This window comes from Gopherus flavomarginatus, chromosome 2 (genome assembly GCF_025201925.1).
Source record: "Gopherus flavomarginatus isolate rGopFla2 chromosome 2, rGopFla2.mat.asm, whole genome shotgun sequence".
NCBI classification, from domain to species: Eukaryota; Metazoa; Chordata; order Testudines; family Testudinidae; genus Gopherus; species Gopherus flavomarginatus.
Window position 1 is genome coordinate 4,109,609 of NC_066618.1, and position 26,501 is coordinate 4,136,109.

The window sequence follows — 26,501 nt, forward strand, 5'->3', positions numbered from 1 at the left end:
TGTTCTGTTTTCCCAGTTCGTATGAGACAGTGTTCCTCAGTCTTACAGAACTGGAAAGTCACTTCATCAGCAAAGGGTGGCTCTCTGAGCCAAGTCATGAAGTGATGTTCTGACACACCATCCTTGCAGCATGTCCCAAACAGATTTAATGCTGTGATGCACCATTGCAATGCAGCATCAAGACAAAATGCCATGCTTCTGTGGCTGCCTGCTGCATTTCACACTTCTCTCTCCCTCTGCCCTTCTGACTGCTTAGAGGGAAGGTATTTGGCAGTACTTGGGTATCCTAGAAACCCTGGTCCATTTATTCAGTGCTGCCTCATGTTGGGAACTATACAGGGTTCTTCTCAGATCGTGGTTTCACTCGCTCTGCTTGACACCAGACAAACTGCTTGGACGTGGGTTCCATAAGAGCAGTGTTTGTTGTCCCAAAGAGCGCGCAGATTGAGGATTACTACTGACAATGTCACACTGTTCTAAAGACTGAGGGTACCAACTAGAAATCGGTATTCAACCCATACCAAATTTCATTGTGTGATTTATTCATTTATTTTTGATTGAGACACTCATTCAGTGACAGTGCCTGTCCTTTTCTCTAGGTGCTCCTTGACGCTTCTTAAACACAATTATAAAAATGTACTTAGGCTTTGGGGCTCCCCCCCACCTCCCCGAAAGTGTTTTCCTTTTGTGTACATGCAATTTACTCCTGGGGGGCACATGTGCAGAATTTATGTCCTCTGCAGATTTCTTTGCTTCCCCACAGAAAAATGACTTTCTGATGGGGAATCGAGGGGGAGCCACAAGAGTGGTCATGTGACCCTCCTCGACAGTATGTTTCGAGGGCCCCAGAAAAGCTGACAGAGAAGTAAATCACTGTGAGGCAGCGGGTGGGACTGGGGAAGACCTGGCTGGTGGCTCCTATCCTGCAGCAGGCTCCGCTGCTAGTCCCGGCTGGGCAGGGCAGGACTTCCTCTTCCGTTGCACGGCATCTGGGGCTGTCTCAGACCCACCCCGAGATTTCTCCTCCCAGCTGAAGGAAGCTCTGCAAACTCTTTCCTTCCCTCCCCTCCCCCCCCACCATTCCACTTGCTGTATCCATCGCTCCTCAGCCCAAACCTGGATCCCCCCACACTTGGATCCTGCTGGGCTAAGCCTGCCTGCCCACACCTGGTGCACCTGCCACAGAGGGGCAGGGCTCTAGGGTGTTTTTGGAGCAGGCCCGGTCCTTGCACTATGTCAGGGTTGGGTGCAGCCTCACTGCTGAGTCCGTGTCCCGGGGAGAGCTGCACATGAATTGCCATCTCTGTGCAGCCAGTGTCCTGTGCTGCCTAGTGCCATGCTGGAGCATCCACATTTATTTGACAAATAAAGTTTGCAGAATTCTAAAATATTGTGCATAGAACTTTTTTTTTTTTAATGCATAATTTTTAACTTTTTGGCACAGAATGCCCTCAGGACTCATACCACCTATGTAAGAATTGTGAGTGTCTGATGGCTGACACTTTTTTAGTTTCTGTGTCATGGGCTAGTGATCTGTACTCCGTGCAGATATTTGGGGAAAGGATAAGTTATTGGCATTAATTCAGTGTCTTACATAGAACTACATAACCCCATTAACCTTCCCTCCTTATGAAGCTGGTGTTACTACCACCAGCTTCAGCTGATATAATCCTCTTCAAGAGTTCTGTAGTTTCAAGGAAACTTTTAAGTAACTCCTAAATCAGTTTGGTGTAGATACAGTAAACTCGGGAGTGATGCTATGCTAAATACTCGTACTGAGGGCAAAGGGCAGTTACAGGGAGAGAATGTATCTTTTTCAGAGAGCTTGCATTTCCCTATCAATTATCCTTGGAGATTCTTTTTTCGCTCCAGGTATTTTTATCTTTTTTTGAGGATCGTTTTCCTAGTAAGAATCTACTACTCCAGTCTCTCAAACTGCACATTACTGTATCCATTATACACCTAATACAATCAAACCTGTCTACTATGCAAGTGTTGTCTTAGTTAAACATACTTTCCTGTCCTCCTGTCTCTCTTGAAATTCTGAGTGTAACTCTTGCAGACTGGACAGCTGCCTACAGTAAGCGGCAATATGGTCAACTATAGCAGGATTGCTGTGAAGAGTGACTAATAGGCTGTGGTGGTAGATAGAACCACCACAGCTGCTGCTCTTACAAGAAGTTATTTTTGCTCAAAGTAGTGCTCCTGCAAAGATAAGTAATCTGTCTTGACTTTTCTTCCTTTATAGAGTAAGGGAGCCAGTGCTGGAAGAGAATGGACAGAGCAAGAGACACTGCTGTTACTAGAGGTAAGAGCTGATGAAGGAGAATGTTTTATGCTGAAGGTAATCCAGAGAAAGGAGGTTTTTGTATGTAATATCTAAGGTTAAGATTTTGTCGTGGGTATTTTTAGTAAAAGTCATGGACAGGTCGTAGGCAATAAACAAAAATTCATGGAAGCCTGCAACCTATCCCTGACTTTTTTATGAAAAATACCTGGTGGGAACTAACAGTCTGAGCCCCTGCCATCGAGAGCTGACCGTCAGCTGCCAGGGCTGAAGTCGATGAAGTCACGGAGGTCTGTTTAAGTCACGGAATCTATTCTGTGACAAAATTATTCCTTAGTAATATGAAATATAATCTGGTGGTTCTTCTGGTGATTGTCCATGTGTGTGCACCTCTTGAGGTGCGCATGTGGTCTCAATCTCCAATTTTCACTTAGTGTCTGTTTAGGCCATACATGCACTGTTGTTAGATCTATTGTGTATTAATTATATCGATTACTTAAGAATTCCCACATGACACTCTGAGATTAGGTAGGTTCTTGTCCCAAGATCAAGTCCAAGAGTATTAAAATTACTGGTCTCTTGGGAACCCTGATGTGCAGAGTTGCAACACTCTCACCTAGGAAAAACCCTCTGTATCTAAGACCATTAGAAAAGTTAAACACCCCAACCCCACAAGGTAGATAAAGGTAATACAGAACGTGCATCTGAGATTCCACATACTCTCACCAGCCCTTGCAAAAGAACCTGAAGTATTAGTCATTATCTTCCTCGTCACCATCACCGGTGGTCGTCATCCTGGCACCTCCCAAGACTTACATCTTCCAGTGCACACAGGCTGGGATACAACTTTTATAATGTGTTATGCTGACACATTGTGCCTACTCCCCTTTTCCTTATTTGTATTTCCTCACCCTACTAATCTTGGGTTACCTTCTCTCATAGGTTACTAGGCCTCTTACCTCATGCTTATTAGCGTATATGTCAATTAGTTACCATGGCATTCTTGTGATCAGAGATCTGCGATAATCCTAATTTAAAATATCCCAAGATGGTATAAACTAGCATGTTGTGATTACCTGACAGCAGTTTAGTCATTACAGCATTCTGTCTTATGATACCTTATAATCTAGGGTTCCTCCTAGTTAACTGCTTATGCTAAGGTTTTGGGGCCTTATGGATTGTTTAACTATGTTAAACATAGTTACGTGCCTTGAAGGCTCATTACATCATTGCTTTAGCTTATACCCATGCCTTACCTAGCAAATACCTATACCTGTAAACAGAACCCCCCTGACTCCCTCATGTCCCATACAGAGGGTATCAAGAGCCAGGTCAACTGCCACTCCAGTTCATCTTTGCTGCCATTGGCTTGATATGGAGTGCTACAGTATCTGCATCCCTCAAATCTTTTCTAATAATTTTGTGAGTAGTTTTTATAGTTACTAGAGCTAGTGTGTTTTGACATCTGGCAATTTGTTGTATTAGTCATAGTTATCAGGTTTTTTGAGAATTTACTTCTTTACACCTCCCCTGTTTTCTCCCCTTTCATTTATCAAAAGCTTTCTTATTTAGGGATGATATCTCATACCAAATCTCCTGGTTTGAAGTCCTGCACCTCTTGTGAGAGAGCCTTTCCCTAGAATGACTGACACTCTGTGTCTGTTTGGTCTGGAGGAATCATATATGCCAGCAAAGTGTGGAATATGCCAGTCCTTTTCTAAACTAGATGGACAAAAAAAGTCCAGAGAAGGCATGTTTAAAAGTGAATCTCCTTGGACTTATTCCATGAGGATCCATCATTGTTAGGCCCATTCCATCAGAACTCTGGAGGCTTGAGCACTGTCTTTTAAAAAAAAAAAAAAAAAAAATCCCAGTGTTGACACTTAAAAAGCTGCCACCTGGGGTTCCATACATAGCTTGCTAGGCGTCCAGAGTGGAAGCTTCTTTGAGTAGAACAGTCCGTCACTCTCTGTTTGGGTAAAACTCTAAGCTCCGATCTCCTTGTTCAGGTCACTGTTTGGGGCTCATCTCAAATAGAGTCAATATAGGAACAAGCATTCAAATAAGTTACTTATCTGTATAGTAACTAGTGTTCTTTGAAATGTATAGTGCATATGTGTGTTCGACAACCTGCCCTCCTTTCTCTCTGCTTAGGAGTCCTATTACATGTCAGGGCTCTGCGATAGAGGGAGAACTGGAGTGGTAGTTAGACCAGCTTCGCTCTTTGTACTGTTGGCAGGAAGGTGTTCAGGGCGCATGCATGGACCAGACATTGCTAGCAAAAATGTCTGATCCTGGCACATGAGCACATGTGCACTTTGAGTGGAATACACATCTGGATAATACATCTTGAAGAACTCCAGTTACTGAGCAGGTAAGTAATTTTTCTTTGTTGATAAGAATATAAGAATGGCCATACTGGGTCAGATCTAAAAGTCCATCTAGTCCAGTATCCTGTTTTCTGACAGTAGCCAATGCCTAGAGGGAATGAACAGAACAGGTAATCATCAAGTGATCCATCCCCATTGCCTATTCTCAACTTCTGGCAAACAGAGGCTACGGACACCATCCTGGACCTATCCTCCATGAATTTATCTGTTTTTTTTAATCCTGTTATAGTCTTCGCCATCGTAACATCCCCTGGCAAAGTGTTCCACAGGATGACTGTGCATTCTGTGACGAAATACTTCCTTTTATTTGTTTTAAAACTGCTGTCTATTAATTTTATTGGGTGATCCCTAGTTCTTGCGTTATGAGACAGAGTAAATAACACTTCCTTATTTACTTCCTCCACATGGTCATGATTTTACAGACTTCTATTATATCCCCCCTTAGTAGTCTCTTTTCCGAGCTGAAAAGTCCAAAAGCTGTTCTATACCCCTAATCGTTTTTTCACCCTTTTCTGAACTTTTTCCAATTCCAGTATATGTTTTTTGAGATGGGACAACCACATCAGCATGTAGTATTCAAGATGTGGGTGTGCCATAGATTTATATAGAGACAATATATTTTTTGTCTTATTAGCTATCCCTTGATTAATGATTCCCAACCTTCTGTTCACTTTTTTGACTGCCGCTGCACATTAAGTGGCTGTTTTCAGAGAACTATCCACAATGACTCCAAGATCTCTCTCTTGACTGGTAACAGCTAATTCAGAACCTTTCGTTTTATTTGAATAGTTGGGATTGTTTTCCAGAGTGCATTACTTGTATTTATCAACATTGAATTTCATCTGCCATTTTGCTGCCCACTCACTCAGTTTTGTGAGATCCCTTTGTAACTCTTAGTGGTTTGCTTTGGACTTAATTATCTTGTAGTTTTGTATCTGCAAATTTTGCCACCTCACTATTTACCCCTTTTTTCCAGATCATTTATGAATATGTTAAATAGCACTGGTCCCACAACAGATGCGATGAGGGACATCACTATTTACCTCTTTCTATTCTGAAAAATGACCATTTATTCCTACTCTTTGTTTCCTATCTTTTAACCAGCTAATAGATACCGATCCATGAGAGGACCTTCCCTTTTATCCCATGACAGCTTACTTTGCATAAGAGCCTTTGGTGAGGGATCTTAGAATCACAGAAGATTAGGGTTGGAGGAGACCTTAGGAAGTCATCTAGTCCAAACCCCTGCTCAAAGCAGGACCAACCCCAACTAAATCATCCCAACCAGGGCTTTGGCAGGCCAGACCTTAAAAACCTCTGTATGGAGATTCCACCACCTTCCTAGGTAATCCATTTGTGAAATAGTTTTTCCTAATATCCAGCCTAGGTCTTCCCCACTGCCACTTGAAACTATTGCTCCTTGTTCTGTCATCTGCCACCATTGAGAACAACCTAGCTCCATCTTATCAAAAGCATTCTGAAAATCGCTTTCTGAAAGTAAACTATATCCACTGGATCCCCCTTGTCCACATCTTTGTTGACCGCCTCGATGAATTGAGTTTTAAAATGGGGGTAGCTTCTTAAAAAGAGTCACATATGTAAAATGGAGTAAGACAGTTGAGAGATCCCATGCAGTTTAGAACTATGGATGGTGAGGCTGCCATTCCTGAATTCATAAGAATATCTTTATATAAAATGTGCTTTAACTTCCAGTAATATGTGACTCCTGTATCTGCAGCCCCAGAATCCTGCTGTGTGCCTGTGTGTATCTTACAATGCAATGAGGTCTTGAGACAAACAGATAGTTGAAAACGTGGTTTTATACTATGAAAGAAATGCCCTTGGAGTGATGTGTATATATTTGCAAGTAAGGTGAATGCTGTGAAGTTCTGATAATGTTCACAGCTCCCCAGCTATGCCACAAGGTGTTGGAGGAAACTGCAAACATTCCTTTTTGAAGCGTATCTGTTCCTGGAATACAGATGATTCTGTTACATGTTGACTAATTTTCACTTTCATCACTATAAATAGGGGAAGCAAGTTAAGAGGTGGCCACCTAGTCATGTAGTTGTATAGCAAAACCATAGTGCGAGTTAACATGCTATTGAGACTCTAGACCAGCGTTTCTGAAATGCAGTCACTGTGGCTACATGTGGCCAGCAGGGGCTTTTCTTGCAGCCATAGCATCCTGGACACTGATGGGTGGGGGGGCGTGAGAGGGTACAAAGTAGTGGCCCCTCCCCCCACGTTGCCCCTGGACGCGCTGCCTTGGTGTTGGTTGCTGGGGCCACCAGCCCAGGGATCAGGCTCTGGAGACATGTGGAGGAGCAGGCAGCTAGTGACTTCCCCACCTTCCATGGGGAAGTTGGGTTCAAGCTTTGGGCTTCAACCCTGGGGCGGCGGGGCAGCAGGCTCTGGGGCTTCGGGCTCCAGCCCCAGGCTCTGGCTGCACAGCCGCACGGCTCCAGCCTCCAACCCCAGGCCCTGGCCATGGGGCTTCGGGCTCCAGCCCCCTGCTGCCTCCCTGCCCTACCCCATTGTCTCTGGCCATGCTGCTTCCACCCTGCCCCCATCCAAGGCTTAATTTGTCCCCAGGCGTTCCAGGGCTGAATAAGTCTGCTGTGAGAAGTGATATTTGTATGTTGGTTAATGTCACTTCTCACAGCAGACTTACTAGCTAGCAATGGATACATTGCAATGATTTGAACGTGTACATGTCCATATTTATTTGTTTTTCCTAAAGTTAATTATTTTTTGTAGGAAAAAATGTGAGAGCAGCTGCCAGCAAGAGTTGGTGGCTGCACTCTGAAGCCACCACAAAATTTGTCCTGGGAACCCCTGCTCTAGACTGCAGAACTGTACTTTAATGTGTTCTGATAGACTTCTGGAAAAAGCTTAAGGCAGTGGTCTGCAACGCGGTGCCTGTGGGTGCCATGGCGCCCGCCAGGACATCTGTCTGTGCCTGCGTACTGGCCGGTGGACAAGCATCTGCCGAAATGCGTCAACATCAAGAGGCATCGCCACCGAAATGCTGCTTATTTTCAGCGGCATTTCAGCGGCGACACCTCTTGACGTTGCCGCATCTCGGCGGCATTTTGGCAGATGCTTGTTCGCCAGCCACGGTCCTAGTGGCTCGTCGTCTGGTGCCCACCAGACAAAAAAAGGTTGGGGACCACCGGCTTAAGGGAATGAGTGCAAGAAGGCAGGGTTAAGTTGACTCTATAAATAAAGTCAATAATACGTTCTGTTTTGGTGCAAACTATCAGGTCTGTCCCCCAAAACTGACTGGAACTAGAGCTGTTGACTCGCATATTAACACTTGGATCATCTGTTATGGGTTCCATTGTGATAACGCTAATGAGCCCTGATCACATAGCCACAGTCTCACAGTGCTAGGTGCTGTGTAAACATGTAATGAACACGAGGGTCCCAGGCTTTCTCCTGTGGCTCAGGGCAGGATTTTTCTTATTTACTAGTGGTTTGTCCAGTCTAGGTTTAAGTCTTCAGTAATAGAGCTCCCATCATTTCCCTTAGAAATCTTTTCCATTGCCTATAGAGAAGATTCTCTTTTCCGTAATACCTTTCCTTTACTCCTGGCTGTAGCCTTGTGTACTACAATTATGTAATTTAGGGGCCTCGTTTAAAAAAAAAACAAACAGAAAAAGTACCACTGCTCTTCTTAAAACTTACCTGCCCTAAGAGCCAGCAGTGCTTGGCAATAGAGGAAGATGGACATGTCAGCTGTGCTGTGTGTTAATGCAACACAAGAGCATTGCCATTTTGGGGGAAAAAGTGGAAAGTGAGCAAACCAGGGAAAGTCTTTATAGGGAATAGAGAAAAACAAGAAGTACAATGATCTTGACCTAAAGGAGCTATCAGTTTTGAAACTATTTCTGTGGTGGTATCGTCCTTCTGTGTGTGTCTAGTGTAATTGTGCTCATACCTATTTATTTACTCCCATTTTATGATAGTTAATCCGTACAATAATCCAACCCTACCATTTTCTGAACTTGCCTGTACTATACTACTAGCCAAATATAGAAACTTTATATATTCCAGAATTGTACTACTCTGCCATGCAAACAGAGTATTATTGGGTGATTTGTCTAGGTTTTTTAGCGATGTCACCACTTGTCAGAAACCCCACTACCAAGTTCTGAGATCATAAGGAAAACCAGGGACCCTTAATTTCAACAGTGCAGTGTACGTCATACTCTGACTCTTAATATCCACCACACCTATATGAATAAGCAAAATTTATTAAGTCTTCGTAGAACTGGAAGTGTATTCAGTAAAACGGATTTAGTTCTTCTCATGTTACAGATAAACATGACCTTTGCCCCGATAATTATTTATATAGTACCATATAATCTGGATTTACAGCGCAAGAATAGCTAAGTAGCAGTTGATATTGGGCATGTACTGTATAAACATAAGACTCTTAATACTTCATCTTAAATAATAGAGATATTTCCGTGCTTATCAGCCTTGACACACACAATTTATGCTATAGTTAATTTGTTTAATTATAATTCAACACAGATATTACTTTGGATTAAACATGCTGGTGGAGTAACTTTCAACCAATATTCTATTGTCAATTTCCTTAGCGATAGTTAATAACTTCACTAGCATGGAATGTTATAGCTCCACTAAAATGGGAGAGAAATAATAGAATGACTTGTGAGCAAAAACAAAATCTGGATTGCAAATCCAACATTTCAGCACCTCACTGCAGTAAATAAAGTTGTTTGTTTGATTAAAACTGATTGGAGAGGATGATGATCCAGCCATGATCCACTGATTTATCGTAAAAAGGTGCAATACTCATATGGTGTCCAAAAATGGCAAGAAAATATCCCAATGGAATAATCCAAATAAACATCACCTCGAATTCAGCAAATGCTTATTAAACAAGGAATGAGTCCTGAGCCCATGCTATTTGTTCAGTCTTTTTGGTTTTTAGCCTATAAATAAAACAATAGAGAGGAGATCAGTTCAAGCTTAAGTGATCCTGCTACAACAAGCCAATTAAATCCTCAGGGTAGCTTTGGGCAAATATGTGCAGTAAAGTTCCAAAGAAAATCTTATCCAAGATAATTATTGCCCTACTATCCATAGACTGAATGGCTGGAGAGAGAAAAATCTGCTTCTCTCCCAAGCATCTTAATTTGCCAGTTTTTCACTTGTATCTGTCTAGCACTGTGTATGCCTTGCATTGCTACAAGATCATATTCAGCAGTTCATAATAAGGGCAAGTGTTGTGGGAAGCTAAACATTAGTTTAACAGAAAAATAATAAGCGATGAAGTAGAATGCACTGAATCATATTATGCAAAAATACAGCCAGGCTAGCTTTCTAATGTGATAAAAGAGGGCTATAGCCAGCAGTAATTAGATGAAATTAGGGAAAGAAATTTATAGCCTGAATATAAGGAAATTCTGCTTGATGCTGAGATCTTCTAAATTGTGGAAATGTTTTCCAAGGAAAGTAACAGAAGCCCCATTGCTTGGGACATTTAAATTTGGACTGGACAAAGCACAGGAGAACAATGCCATACAACCGCATCTGCTCTAACCCCTCAGACAGAGACCAACACCTACAAAATCTCCACCAAGCATTCTCAAAACTACAATACCCGCACGAGGAAATAACAAAACAGATCTACAGAGCCAGACGTGTACCCAGAAGCCTCCTACTGCAAGACAAACCCAAGAAAGAAACCAACAGGATTCCACTGGCTATCACATACAGTCCCCAGCTAAAACCTCTCCAATGCATCATCAGGGATCTACAACCCATCCTGGACAATGATCCCACACTTTCACAGGCCTTGGGTGGCAGGCCAGTCCTCGCCCACAGGCAACCTGCCAACCTGAAACATATTTTCACCAGTAACTGAACCACAGGAACTCTAGCTTAGGAACCAATCCATGCAACAAACCTCAATGCCAATTCTGCCCACATATCTACACCAGCGACACCATCACAGGACAGATCAGACACACCATAACGAGATCAGACACACCATCACCGGTTCATTCACCTGCACGTCCACCAATGTAATATACGCCATCATATGCCAGCAATGCCCCTCTGCTATGTACATCGGCCAAACTGGACAGTCGCTTCGGAAAAGGATAAACGAACACAAATCCGATATTAGGAATGGCAATATACAAAAACCTGTAGGAGAACACTTCAGCCTCCCTGGCCACACTATAGCAGACCTTAAGGTGGCCATCCTGCAGCAAAAAAACTTCAGGACCAGACTTCAAAGAGAAACTGCTGAGCTTCAGTTCATCTGCAAATTTGACACCATCAGCTCAGGATTAAACAAAGACTGTGAATGGCTTGCCAATTACAAAAGCAGTTTCTCCTCCCTTGGTTTTCACACCTCAACTGCTAGAACAGGGCCTCATTCTCCCTGACTGAACTACCTCTTTATCTCTAGCTTGCCTGCATATATATATACCTGCCCCTGGAAATTTCCACTACATGCATCTGATGAAGTGGGTATTCACCCACGAAAGCTCATGCTCCAAAATGTCTGTTAGTCTCTAAGGTGCCACAGGATTCTTTGCTGCTTTTACAGATCCAGACTAACACGGCTACCCCTCTGATAAATGCCATAAAGAACAACCTTGCATTGGTGCCTGTAATATGGACCAGATGACCAAACAGAATCTCTGATTTCCTGGTGTTTTCTCCTTTCCATGGTTCTTTTAGAAGATACCTTAGCTTTTGGTACTGATTGCCTACTTGATGGTTTTAGACATTTTCATAATTCATGTTGCCCTTCCCCTTCTGGCTTCTTAAGTTATAGTGACAGGGAACATTTGCTCTCCCCTGAAGTATTAAATAGGAATTTGTATTGCATTTGTCCACCTAATCCTGCTTCCTACACTTTGGGTGGAGGGTACAGCAGTGGACTGAGGTCATTCTGGAGATCTCTTTACTACGTCGAGCTACACTAGTTTTAAACTCTGCAAGAGAAACTAATTCAAAAGTTTCAACAAGGCAAAACTAAACCACTTATAAATAATCATACAAAACAAGACCTTAGGCCATCTAGTGTGGGTGTATTTCTTCAAGTTGGTCAATGCACAACAAATCTATAACATTTCAATTTTCAGCTCAGCTATCCATCTGGCTAGTCTCTTCACATTTTCCAAAGTGCTCCTTGGGTGGTATTTTACATAGCTGACTCAGCATTCTTGACAGCCCAAAGTGTCTTGTGATGGAAGATGACCATGGCTTTGATTTCAATTACAGCTGAGGCTATTGCAGCTGCAAAAACCCTTCCTTATGGGCTTATGAGGGCAGTACTCCAGTCTGGAAAACAATTCATTCTAAAGTTCTTGGATTTAAAAAAAAAGTATGTATAGTGCTAGTGAAAGGTGCTATATTTATAGTCCTGGAGACTGATGTCCTCTACCCACAGGACAAGTTACAGCATATTCAACACTTGTACAAGCTGTCCTCCCCTTAGTCCTAAATTGGAATAACTGCCTCAGAGGGTGAAAGTGATAGTTTGGTCTCTGGTCCATTTAGTCCTAGACACCTCTGTTAAAACTTCCAAGATCTTTTTACTTTTTGCACTTGTGTGTCTTGGAGCTCTCACAAGAGAATATTCTATCTGAACATTTGAGGCACCCATCCCCGTGCTATCGAAGTACCTTGTGGAAATCGGTAAGTCAAGTAGTCTATTTAAAGCTGATCTACCTTTTGGGTCTCTTCTCTTCCCTGCATGTGCAGAAAGGTTGTGTAAATCTTTCTTGTATGGGAGAGGGAGGAATGTAAACCAGAGAATCTTGCATGTTGTGCTGAAAGTGAAGAAATTTCTGGTAGTTTGAATGTCTTGTGGAAGGCAGTTTAAAAGCCGCTGCGCTGCTGATTTCTCTTGCTCTAGACTTTCACCTTTGTAATGGGTGCAATCGAGTCTTTTGAGTAATATAACTGTCATGGATGTAGAGAGAGTGATCAGTGCTGAGGTAGTCTGAGCCCACTCTGAGGGCTCTAACAGGAACCTTAAATAACAACTTGTGATAAGTTTGTGAGGAGTGTAATATCCCCAGGATCAGGTGAAGGGCTCACATCTACCTGTTTGGAAGATAGGTTACTGCATTTAGAGCTAGCTGAAGCTGTTTTCAAGGCACTAGTTGTTTCCAGCTACAGTATATTTCAGTAGTCCATCGTGGAGGTTACAAAAGGATTTGGAATACTGTGCCTAAATTGATATCCATTTGGGTAAGTTGTTGACTTGTGGCCTGTTAAAGATACCACTATTTGTGAATCCAGTAGCAGTGAAAGAAGGAACTAGGAGGATCAATAGGCTGCAAACTGTTTTGATGTCTGGAGTACAGATCCCTCATTTCAGATTGGTGACAGATTTCACTGGATCTTCAGAATACTTCCATCTTCCACTAGCATTGTTTCCATCATGTCTGGGTTTATCTTCTCCTGGTGCTTTTCATTCAAATGCTGATCCACCATTTAGGCACTGGGACAGTCTTGGAGAATAAGTAGAGCTGGGTGACATCTGTATGCTGTTAAGTGAGGCTGTATTTTCTCACTGCCTTCCATAGTGATTTTAAATATGTAATCAATGTGATGGAATAGAGGACAGAGTCTTGTAGTACTCCACAGTTGAGGGTTCTACATGTGAAAATGGGGGATCAGAGGAAGGATCTGAACCAACTCCTAACATTAGCGCTCACCACTGCAAAGTTAAGGTGGTCCAGCAGCATCTCATACTCAACTGTGTTGAAAACTGATGAGAGATGACCAAGGAATCTTAGTATGGATCTTGTTTTTGTGTATGTGGTGGCCAGGAGGAAATCTTCCATCAGTTCAGCAAGTGCTGTTTCTGTACCATGTCCTGGAGTTGGACCTTTGGTCTGACTCAGTAGGGCCGTTCTTATGGGTTAAACACCCAATTGGGAAGAGTGTTGGATATTGGCCGCAGCAGGTGTAGTTGGGAGATGGCTGTTCCCTGGCTTCTCTAAATTTGGTGACAATGATCAACATCTTAGGTGGTGATCAGATCATAGAATGCTTCAAGGTAGATAGCTGACTTTTCTGTAAAGGAAGGCATTTCATTTTGCCCAAGGAACTTTTTTCCTTTTTGGCTATCCGCATCTGGCGGGAATTCGAATTGCATGTCATCATTTGAATTTCCTCCGTCTTCAAGGGCTTACTGTTGTATAACTGGACCAAGGTCTGGGAAAGTTGGTATACCAGTGGTCCAGTGTCTAATCCCCATCACTTGGGATTCTGATAAATTATTTCAGATGCAGGAGATCTTGTCCACAAAGTAGACTTATTTGTCTACTTTGTGGACAAGATCTCCTGCATCTGAAGTGTGGTTCAAATACCTCTGCTCTTACCAAAGATTAGTTAAGGGATCTAATAATCTCTCAACACTGCATTCTGATACTTCAATTCTGAACACAGGATTTTCCTTGCCATTTATAGTCTAATAGATGGTGCTCTGTAAATATAGCCGCATTGACAATCTGTTGCTTCTGATGCACCAAGATCCTCATCTTATAACTCATGGATTCCGTCTAGTTGCCAGTGATCAAGAATGTTCTCTAGTCTTATTTCTAGGCTGTTAAGAAAAAATACTTATCTGTATAGCTTATTTTATGGTTATCATCACTGGTATCCTTCAACATGCTGCCAAAATTATTTGCATTAGCAGTTTCATTAGTCTGAAAATTTACAAGGATGCCATCAATTTAAAAATCAAACTCCTGTTTGAAAACTTTTACCTACCTTTTTTAGTAGATTGTAACTAAGATTATGGGGAAAAGACATTTTTTTCATCTTTTCATGTTTTGCTTTGTGCAGCTGACAGCACTTTGTGTACAGTCAATTGTTTACATTGTAGTAACACCAGTCAGGTTCAGGGCCAGGCCCCATTGTGCTAGCACTGTACACACAAAAAATAAGACAGACCCTACCCCAAATGGCTTATAATTTTAGCATATGATGAGAGAGAACGTGAGGAGAAACCTCATGAAGGGTGTAGGTCTGGGAGAGAAAAGGGAACAGTGAAACTAATACGTTTGGTGTAAGCAACACTCTATACCCATCTATAGTCGATCAGTTTCCCCTGTTTGTGTTAGTCTGTCACACAGCAACAAGGAAAGGGAAACACTTTTAAAGTTAAGAAATAAGATGTGTCAAACCAAAAAATTGGTAGGAGTACATGAAGCTACGTAATTTTGTTTTAATTAACGAGGTTCCAAGTTCATGATGTCCCTTTAATGTGAGAGAGAATTCTTCTTCAGAAATATTAACAATATTTTCCATTTCTTTCACTCCCCTTTGCTGTAGTCTGTTGCAAATGTTGGTGTGTTTAGATGTTCTCATTTTAGGTTGTGTTGACTCACAAATTAAACAATTGTTTTGTAAAATCTTTCAAGTTTTTGAGATGGTAATTAGCAAACAGAGATTCAGACTTGTTTGTTTGAGCACAGAATAAAAGACCAGAATTATACTGTTTACCAGTTCCCATAGCCCAAAAATTCAAGTTAGTGTTTAAGTGAGAGGCCCTCAACTGTCTAAACAAGTGTTTATGAAAAATCTGTTTATATACTCCCTTTCACATAGTTCCACTTTCTTGATTCATTATTCTGTTTGTCACCAGAATGGATGGTGGTGAGAACGAAAAAACTTGTGTATACATAGCATTATTTGCAAAACAGTTTTTACTCTTCTGTTGCAGGCTCTGGAGATGTACAAAGATGACTGGAATAAAGTCTCTGAGCACGTTGGGAGTCGTACCCAGGATGAATGCATTCTCCATTTTCTGAGACTTCCCATAGAGGACCCTTATCTGGAGAACTCTGATGCATCCTTGGGCCCATTGGCTTACCAGCCTGTACCTTTCAGCCAGTCTGGAAACCCAGTGATGAGCACTGTTGCTTTTTTGGCATCTGTGGTAGATCCTCGGGTGGCATCAGCTGCAGCTAAAGCTGCTTTAGGTATGGGGTCGCTATGGCTATCTTTCCTTATGATTTTGTCTGACATAGTGTAACTACGTGCTTGGTTGCTGGCTTTCCCTTGAGCTTTAGAAAGATCAGCTGCTATCTTTAGTGTTCCTTCAAAATGCAGCTAACATAAGTTGAAAACAGAAGCAAATATCTATAAAATTATTCAGGGAGGAGCTACCAGTATGGTTGTCTGTTTTGCATTTTACTAATGCTAGACTAGATGACATATTGAGGTCCCTTCCAGTCCTACACTTCTATGATTATATGAACTATTAATTGGTTTGTAAAGCACTACATTAGTGCCCATTATTACTTTTTATCATTTTGTTTAAATGTACATTACATTAACAAATACTGCTATAGTGTTAAATCACTTATTTGGAATCTTGTACAAAAAAGATAAACATAGAGATCCTAGCAGTCGATTTTGGTTCTATTAATTTTAACTTGTTGCTTTCCTGGTTATGTTATGTAATCGTAATTGGATAGAATAGTTCTTGCATACTCAGTAACCGGTTATCTTATTTTCTGTAGATAGAATAAATGTACTAGTTTGCATATGTATAGTTTGGGAGAGATGTTAACTCTTAACTATTGCTAACTATCACATTTAAGGGAAGGAATGAGCTTCCTTATGTTATAATTGAGGAGGACCTTCAGAACATATTGAAAATTCACTGTCGTATTTATGTGAGTCTGTGAAAACGGATTATTTTTGACATGTGACATGCAGACATAATATTTTTTCTTTAATTCTTTAACAGAGGAATTTTCTCGAGTCCGAGAGGAGGTACCACTGGAACTAGTTGAAGCCCATGTCAAGAAAGTGCAGGAGGCAGCAAGAACTTCTGGGAAGGTGGATCCAACATATGGACTAGAGAGCAGCTGCATTGCTGGAACAGGTCCAGATGAGCCAGAGAAGCTTGGTAGGTCCTAAGTTTTGAATGCAGAAATTTTTGCAAATCAGGTTTATCTTTAGTACTTTTTTCAGCGAGAAACAAGCTCATATATTTTCTATGTAGAATATAGTAAAAACCTGAATCTGTTTGTCTTTAGTATACTGTCTCTCTCTTCTTTGGTCCCACCCTCACTTCTTCTGTCCCTTTTAGGTCAGAAAGAGATCTGGACAATTATAGAACAAATAATTGTCAGCAATAAGTCTTGCATATGGCTTATCATAAATCTGTTTTGTGTTAACAGTTCCTGAAATGTTGAAGTTAAAGGTAGGACACATTTGTCATTAGCAAAATTAGAAGTTAGTGTTCCACAGCATTTAGAGTCTTTTGACTATAAACATTTTTATAATATACAGCTTTCCTGCAGGGAACTTGGGCCACATTGAAAATGTCACCCATTTATTTCTATTGCTAACATTTTAATATAGAAGGTTTTCAGGTTTTGCTGATGGAAAAATCTTGAACATTTATATAAAAGTGTAAGTAACAGGTAGCTGACATGACTCATTGGTGGTAGTTAGATGTGTGTTAGACCAAGCAATACTCTTATTGACACTGTCACTGATATGCACAATTGTAAGAAATAAAAGGAGACCGGATAAAAGTATATAGCATAATGGATGGTCTACAGAAGATAGATTGGGAGCTTCTGTTCTCCCATTCTCATAACACAAGAACAAAAGGACACTGAGTGAAATTAAAAGGTGGGAAACTGAAAACTGATAAAGAAATTCCTTTTTACACAACACATAGTTGGACTGTAACTCATTGTCACAGGAAGTTGTTGAGGCCAAGAACTTAGCGAGGTTCAGAAGGGATTGGACACTTATATAGGTAATTTACAATATCCAGAGTTGTCATAATAAATTCTAACCATTTAGAAAGGAATATTAATTTGCATGTTTCAGGGTTTAAGCCAATGTCTATCAACAGTTGGGATGAAACCTGGTCTAGGGGATAGATTATCCCACATCTGCCTACTGCAGAGTTCTCACACCTACCTCTGAAGCCTTCAGTACTGGACAAGATGGACTTTGGTTCAGATCCAGAATGTCACTTCATATGTTCCTGTATACAAGACTCAGAATGAAAACCCTATTTCTTGGGAGATATAAAAGCAAACTAAGCAAAACAATTAAATATTCCAGAGGGAACAATTCTGCATTGACCCCACTGATAATAAGGTTGGTTCAGACCAGATGAGACATAATGCCTTCCATCTCTTTGGAAGTTATGATAAAACCAACTGGATTGTATGACTTTGTCAAAATGTAAATACAGAACACCTGTACTGTTGGGAGAGGGAGGGAGGGTCATTACATAATGTGTTTTCTTCATTTCCACTCTGTTTTCATGACTTCCTGCCTGTGTTCTGGGTACAGAGTTAGACAACAGTAATGATGAGAAAACATTGTTTCATTAGAGCTGAACTGCACATGGACAATGCATATTGGCTAGTAATGCTTTTGTGTTGCATAGTTTGGGCCATTCTTAGATTTTTGAAAACTCTAATGTAGCTGTAATTGTCACAGTTGAGCTGAGTTTTTAATGTGCGGATGCATTTGCTTACTGAGTTACTTCAGTAGATACTCTGGCATATAAGGCTAATATTTTGGGCTATGATTATTCATGTTACAAAAATTGTCCTCTGTAGCACAGATGTGTAGAAGCTATGCAGCTGTTTCAACCTCCTAGAATACGTGGAAAATCCCTATTTGAAACTCCTTTCTGCTAAAAGCTAACTTCTCTTTAAATCCCATTCTTAAATAGAGAATGTAAGTCATATAACTTAGTTTTCTGTTTAGTTCCTTAAACCCTGCAGCATAGCTGCTCTTATTTCTTCCATTTGGTTTACTGCAGTGTGCCTGCAGGGACTCTGCTATATACCCACTAAAACGCAAAAAGATTTTAATCTTTAAACGTTCAGTAAAGATCTGGCAGCACTGTTAATGTTTGTGAGTAAATTTTTAATATCTCAATCTCTGTTCAGCGTTGGTTGGCTGGTGTCTTCTTCATCCTACCACAAATAATTTGAGAGTGAATTTAGGGTTTGTGCCAGTGAAGCATGTCTCATACCAGATAAAGTTGAGCATAGTATAATCTGGATAGTGTGCAAGCTTTGCCTCGAGCTCTGCCAGAACACCTCAGGCCTTACCTACGGTATCCCCCATTACTCCAGACATGAGTAGAGAGTACAGAATTGTGTGGTGTGTTTTTGAGGTGGGTTCATAGGAACTAGGAGCACAATAGTACACTTAACACCTACCTCTCTAAGGGTACGTCTACACTATGGGATTATTCCGATTTTACATAAACCGGTTTTGTAAAACAGATTGTATAAAGTCGAGTGCACGCAGCCACACTAAGCACATTAATTCAGTGTGCGTCCATTTTCCGAGGCTAGCGTCGATTTTCTGGAGCGTTGCACTGTGGGTAGCTATTCCGTAGCTATCCCATAGTTCCCACAGTCTCCCCCGCCCATTGGAATTCTGGGTTGAGATCCCAGTGCCTGATGGGGCAAAAATCATTGTCGCGGGTGGTTCTGGGTAAATGTCGTCAGTCATTCTTCCGGGAAAGCAACGGCAGACAATCATTTCATGCCCTTTTTCCCTGGATTGCCCTGGGACACGCCATAGCAGGGCAACCATGGAGCCCGTTCAGTTTTTTTTTTACTGTCACCGTATATCTACTGGATGTTGCTAAGACGCGGTACTGCAGCGCTACACAGCAGCATTCATTTGCCTTTGCATGATAGCAGAGACAGTTATCTGTCGTTCTGTACCGTCTGCTGCTGTCATCGGTGCCCCTGGCTGAGGTCGGCCGAGGGTGCAAAGACAAAAATGGGAATGACTCCCCGAGTTAATCCCTCCTTTATGGTATCTAAAAATAGTCAGTCCTGACTAGAATATGGGGCAGGTGTACTAGAGAACCAGAGATCACAGCCGCTCTGTGTCAGATCCCGCAGAAATGATGAGCTGCATGCCATTCAGGGGGGTGCCCCTGCAACAACCCCACCCGTTGCTTCCCTCCTCCCCCAACCTTCCTGGGCTACCATCGCAGTGTCCCCCCCATTTATGTGATGAAGTAATAAAGAATGCAGGAATAAGAAACACTGACTTGTTAGTGAGATAAAATGAGGGGGAGGCAGCCGCCAGCTGCTATGACAGTCCAGGCAGGACATTAAGCCGTGTGGGGGAGAGGAGCTCAGCATCCCGCTGCTATGATAGTCCAGGCAGTACAGAATCTTTTCTTTACACATGAAAGGGAGGGGGCTGATGGAGCTCAGCCCCCAGTTGCTATGATGAGGACGGTTACCAGCCGTTCTGTACCATCTACTGGGAATGACCGGGAATCATTCCTATTTTTACCCAGGTGCCCCCGGCCGGCCTCACCTGAGGCCAGCCAGGAGCACTCACGGGCTCAAGACAAGGACAGCTATCAGCCCTACTGCACTGTACCGTCTGCCACCTAGGAGGGGTGGAGAGAGGGTGCTACTGTTTACTGCTGCAGCACCGTGTCTACCAGCAGCATGCAGTAGACATAGGGTGACATATAAAAAAGTCAAGAAATGATTTTTTTCCTCTTTTCTGTCACAGAAGGGAAGAGGGGGTAAATTGACAAGATAGACCCTGAACCACCCTGGACAATGTGTTTGACCCTACAGGCATTGGGAGCTCATCCAAGAATGCAAATGATTTTCAGAGACTGCAGGGACTGTGGGATAGCTGGAGTCCTCGGTACCCCCTCCCTCCCTCCATGAGCGTCCATTTGATTCTTTGGCTTTCCGTTACGCATGTCACGCAGCACTGCTGTGGACTCTGTATCATAGCCTGGAGATTTTTTTTTAATGCTTTGGCATTTTGTCTTCTGTAATGGAGCTCTGATAGAACAGATTTGTCTCCCATACAGCGGTCAGATCCAGTATCTCCCGTACGGTCCATGCTGGAGCTCTTTTTGGATTTGGGACTGCATTACCACCCGTGCTGATCAGAGCTCCACGCTGGGCAAACAGGAAATGAAATTCAAAAGTTCGCGGGGCTTTTCCTGTCTACCTGGCCACTGCATCGGATTTCAGATTGCTGTCCAAAGCGGTCACAGTGGAGTACTGTGGTATACCGCCTGGAGGCCAATACCGTCGATTTGCGGCCACACTAACCCTAATCCGATATGATAATACTGATTTTAGCGCTACTCCTCTCGTTGGGGAGGAGTACAGAAACCTATTTAAAGAGCCCTTTATATCGATATAAAGGGCCTCGTTGTGTGGACGAGTACAGCATTAAATCGGTTTAAGCGCGTAGTGTAGACCAGGCCAGAGTTTTATTCCGTAGTTGAAGTAGATATGTGTACCATGTGTGATTCTTATTTTTAAAAAGTACGTAGATTTAAATTGGACAGTGTTTAGTTTAAACTAAAAACACTGCAGAATACCCCCTGAATTTCATATTACACTTGTCAGACTTTTCTTTTTTATAATGGAAACTGAAATTAGCAAGCTATTCCATAGTGCTCTGTCACCTCTTGTCAGTTCCACATGGTGGAGCAGGGCAGAGCTGACTTGGAGGAGCATAGAACTCTGAAATGACGAGACAAATACGTGCTGAAAAATAAACATCATGGCATCTGGAATATCTCCTCCATATCTGTGTTGCATTGTTTTGTCATGTGGAATTGACAGGAGGCATAATAGCCCTCTAAATCCTTTAAAGGGGGAATAGTTTTATTTTTCTTATCTGAGAGTCTCATGTAAAACAAATGTAAGTATTTTCCAGCTTGGATTGAGGTTAAATTAGTGGTTATATTAAAATAATCAATGGATTTATGTCTGTTTTAGCTGGAGTAGTTACAATTTGATAGTCTTGCCCAGCAGGATTTGAGACAGCAGGAGTGGTCTTTTCTGAGGCCTGAGCCCTGACATTCCTTAGTTTTCCATCATTAGTATTGGACACTGGCCTGTCGTTGCCCTTTTCTCCGAAAGGATACCCACTAGTTGCAAATACAGATTTTGTTGCCTTTCCCATTTAATAAGGGGATGTGGAAAGCAGACAACCATAACCCAATTCTTGTGGACTGGGTTCTATCTCCAGTACTGGCCTGTTTATAGTTAATGCCATTTGTATTGGGCTGTGATTAATGGAATAAATTAGGACAACAGCAGACGGTTCTCCCGGAGGGAGCTTCACAACAAGAGTTAACTGGGTCACTCGACAATCTGCTCGGCCTTTCACCTCAAAACAGCTTTGCAGTGGAGGACGCAGAAGAAGAATCTGCCAAGGTTGCACTTGCAGTAGTGTTTTTCATAAGATAAAGTATATCTGCATGGCATAGGCCTACTGAAAAAGCTAGCTGTGCTTGCATCACTAGAACTGAAGTATTACTCTTAAATATGTCACTCTTGAAAACTAAATTATCTCTTTAGGAATGCACTGTAATTAAGGTTCATTGATGTAGCCTAGAAATAAAATTACAGCTCCACTAGTCTTTTGAAAATAGTGGTTTTTTTATGTTGATATATTTCAGTGTCACATGGGAAATGTGATTGGTATAGACCAGTGTTTCTCAAACTGGGGTCGCTGCTTGTGTAGGGCCCTTTGTTTACCTGCCCCACCTGCAGGTCCGGCCAGTTGCGGCTCCCACTGGCCACGGTTCACCACTGCAGGCCAATGAGGGCTACCAGAAGCGGTGGCCAGTAAGTCCCTTAGCCCACCCCACTTCCAGCAGTTCCCATTGGCCTGGAGCAGTGACCCACAGCCAGTGGGAGCTGTGATCAGCCGGACCTGCAGACGAGGCAGGTAAACAAACCGGCCGGGCCCGCCAGGGGCTTTCCCTACACAAGTGGTGACCCCAGTTTGAGAAACACTGGTATAGACTGTGGGAGCCGCTGTTCGTCTAGAATTCTGACCTGTAATAACCTTTGTGGTTTGCTGTATTCAAAGCTGGCAGCCAGGATCCTTCACATCAATATCTAGAGCCCTTGTAGACAATTAGAGTCTACAGTGGATCAGATCATTAACATGATAGATGCCGTGAATCAAGGACATCCAGAATTCCCCTTCTGAATACACTGGGAGCCCTCATCTTAGGGATTTTTGTTCACTGTTACCTTTAAGGGCAGAATCAAGCCCTTAATAATCAGTCTTGTCTTCCTGTATTTCATGATTTTTAAACCATGTTTTAAACCAGTTTTGTTTGCACACATACTTTGCAAGATGCACATTGATGTTTGCCCAGATGAACTGTGGGCAGGATTCAGTTCTAATTGCTTGTACAAAGAGTACTTGAATGCTAGAATCTTAAAGGTACAGCCAACTCCACTCTAGACAGATGCAAGATGTCCAGACAAAAGCAGTTACCTAACTCAAACATATGAATGTTGGTTTATCTTATAAGCAATACAAAATTAACTTCTGCATACATTCTTCAGAGCCTCTCTTGCTTTGCTTCAAAGATTCCTGTCCCCAAGTCCAGTAACAGCCCTACACTTTCTCCTCCCTGTCAGTCCTTGCCCACACACCTCTGAGTTTCGGGTTTTTGGAGCAGTGAGGCCTCATATCCGAGTGTTAGGTGAGTGTGGGGAGGAGGGAGAAAAGAGCAGCACCAGTAACCCCCAACCTTCTTGTGTCAAGCCCTCCAGCTCAACACCTGCCCAACTTCTAGCAGAGAGCACCTCTTCTAGCCCCCAAAACCTCCCACTGTATCGTCAGAGGACCCAAACCCCACAATCAAATTTTGGCTGCAAAAGATTATTTTCATAAAAAATTTTTTTTTTTTTTTGGTGGAATCCAGGAAAGTTGAGGTCATGAACCCAAGAAGGTAAAGAACTTGGAGATTTCAGTTTGGATGATGATGGTGAAGGTTGCGTTTCCTGGGTAGAGTTATAGTACTTTGTCTTTCTGTAATGGCTTCCATTCAAGGATCTCAAAGCACTACACCAAACAAAGCAAACTTCCGTTCTGTTTTGTTCGGTTTCATACCGAGTCTTATCCTGCCCTCAGTACTGTTCTATCCAGGTCCCTTCCAACAGTGGTTTATTCTTTCACTTTTCCACTTCACACAGGAAAATTTTGTGAGCACTACAGTGTGTTGTTTTGGTATGGTTGTGGTGGAGGGTTTTTTTGTGTGTTTAGTGCTGTGTGTTAGAGAAGGCAGGTTGAAGAAGTTCACCTTGTACTTGGAGTGAGATTTGTGATGGCCCTTAGTTCCTGTTGGACCTTGTTCCATGGTTTCAGATGAGCCCTGGGAAAGCTCTGTCTTCTGCAGTCTTTGCCCTTGTTGTAAAAAGCTCCACTGTGCCTGCGGAGTGGAATGGTCTATCTTGTCCTCATCTCAGAGGGTTGGGTGATCTTTATACTATGCCCAGGCCATGGAGTTCCTTGAGAATAATGACCAAGTCCCTGAACTTGATATGATATTCTAAGGGAAACCAATTTAGAGAGCAGAGGACAGGTCTGATGTGCTCATGTTAGCCTATGTTGCTGAAGAAATGCACTTCAGCATTTTGTACTAGTTAGGGTTAACTTAAGAGCTGAAGGTTTGTTGCCCAAGTATATTGCATTGCTGCTGTCCAGACAGGGAGTTGACAAAGGTATGTATAACAGAGGCCATCAGCCTGGTCCTATCCATTCACCTGTCTGGCATGAGTGGCCCTATCAAAAGTTATGCTCCCATCAGCAAAGCTCTTGGGATCATGGGGAACTCAAACCTTTCAGCCATTTCAAGGCACAGTCCATGGGACTGATGTGAAACCTCAGACCTCTTTTACATATCTTGGCAACACTGTAAGTAGCACAGATGAAACCAATGAAAACATTAAAGCCAGAACAGTGAAAACCTCCCATACCTTTTGTAACTCTAAAGCTGAAGAAACAGAAATCTTGTCCTCCAAACTAAACTTAGAGTATTCAACACCATTGTAACATCAACTTACTCTGTGGCATTAAAAGTTGGAGATGACTTCTTTGAGTGATGTCCCCATGGGTGCTCCACTGTAGTTCCTTCTCTGCTGCACTTACAGTGGAGTCCTATGGGGGGGACACATCTTAAAAAACCTCAGTTACCACACAAAGTGAGTAACCTTAGTTACTGTGCAAGGTGAGTAACCCTCTCTCTTATTAAGATCTTACTACCTAAACTCCAGGCTTTCATAAACAGTTTTTAGACAATTCTTCAATATCAGATGACCAGGAAAAAAATGACAAATTACAGAACAGAAATAGAGATGGCTAGGACATACATAGAGGAAAGACCCGAATAACATAAGACAGGCATTGGACTGGAACCCCCAGGTCAAGAGGCAACAAGGTAGACCAAGGAAATGCACACTAAAAACAGAACTGAAAGAAGATGGAAGCCAGTGGTGAATACGTGGAGTAGAGAGGCATAAGAGAGAGAAGGTGTGTTTAAACTTCATCACCCTTGGTTTTATGAATGATTTTCCCCCAGTTCCTATTGTGTCTGTGCACTTGAAAGTTTCACAGGCAGAATAAACACAGATAAGGGTGGTCATTTTACCTCCTGTATTTTTGGCAGGCAATGATTTCCCTTTCATCTCTGTGTGTGATTTGACTGAATGCAAACATTGCTAAAAAGAAGCAGTTGTGGAATGTTTTACTCATTCATGTCCTTGCCAAGACCTCTCTCAGCTAATACAGTGCCTTTTGAGGACTGGTGATAACTAAGGCTACCTTTTAGCCGTGTATTTTTAGACAAGTCATGGACATGTCACAAGCTGTAAAGAAAAATTCACAGACCCGTGACATGTCCATGACTTTTACTAAAAATACCCACTTGGACTAAAACTTGGGCAGGGGTGGCAACCACCACGGGTGCTGGGGGAGGTGACCCAGAACCCTCGCTGTTACTAGGGGAGGGAAGGTTGGTGGGGATGGCAGGGGCTTCCTACCCAGCTCCACGTCCCTACAGCTCCTAGGTGGTAGAGGCAGGGGCTCCTCCGCTACTCCAGCCAAAAGCTCCGGCTGCCACAGCTCCCATTGGCCAGGAACCGCAGCCAATGGGAGCTGTGGATGTGGGCAGTGTGTGGCACGGGGAGGTGCACACACCTGCCTAGGAGCTTCAGGGAGGCCCCCCACCCCAGGTAAGCGTGCCCCCCACACCTTCCAAACGCCTGTTCTGCTAGACCGTAGCTCCCTCCCACACACCCAAATTACTGCTGCTGGACAGCACGTGTCATTGCAGAGATCATGGAAAGTCACAGAATCCATGACCTCCGTGACACTTGCAGCCTTAGTGATAACTATCTATCCTTTCTTAAAACGGACTCATGCAGTGTTCACGACTGCTTCACAAGCTTTCCGTGAAATACCCACTCTCCTCTGGGGAGAGCGTGCAGGTTTGTCGTGCTGAGCATGTAGAAGTGTCACAGAGTACAAGTATGGGAAGCACTAACCGTTGTGCATTCCTACCTTTCACTGAGCATGGAGGGAAAAAATGGTTCTGTTTACTAGCAAGATTGCCATACATTTGAGCACACAAATCAGTCCGACCACATCAGCCTTTTCATTGCTAATACATTGATTATCCAGAATCAATTAAGTATTTGTTCATATTAAAGAGTATGTTATAATGAACTATGTAAATGGGTCCTATCAGTGAAAACAAACGGGGCCAACCTGCTCTCAGGGCACCTGTGAATTACTAAGTTTAAAAACATTTTAAAGGTAACTTTGCATTGGTGCATTCTGCTGATAAGAGTGGGGAGTTTATCTGGCCAGGCTGTCTCATGTAGCTTGCAGGCAACCTGATTAGAGAAATTAAACAAAGTTCAGACACTTTGTAATTTCCCTGTTGACTTGAAGTCTGTTTCCCTTCTCCAGTTGTAGGGTTAAATGGGGCTTCCTTAGAAGCC

General features: G+C 42.5%; 1 protein-coding gene across 2 annotated transcripts in view; it reads left to right on the top strand.

Annotated features, from left to right (window-relative positions):
• SMARCC1 (SWI/SNF related, matrix associated, actin dependent regulator of chromatin subfamily c member 1) overlaps nt 1-26,501 on the top strand; it is a 187,842-nt gene that overhangs the window by 88,179 nt on the left and 73,162 nt on the right. For both annotated transcript variants that reach the window (XM_050942456.1, XM_050942458.1), the window contains exons 19-21: nt 2,249-2,308; nt 15,413-15,671; nt 16,445-16,606. In XM_050942456.1, the coding sequence (XP_050798413.1) occupies nt 2,249-2,308; nt 15,413-15,671; nt 16,445-16,606 (481 nt within the window). The remainder of the gene's footprint in view (nt 1-2,248; nt 2,309-15,412; nt 15,672-16,444; nt 16,607-26,501) is intronic.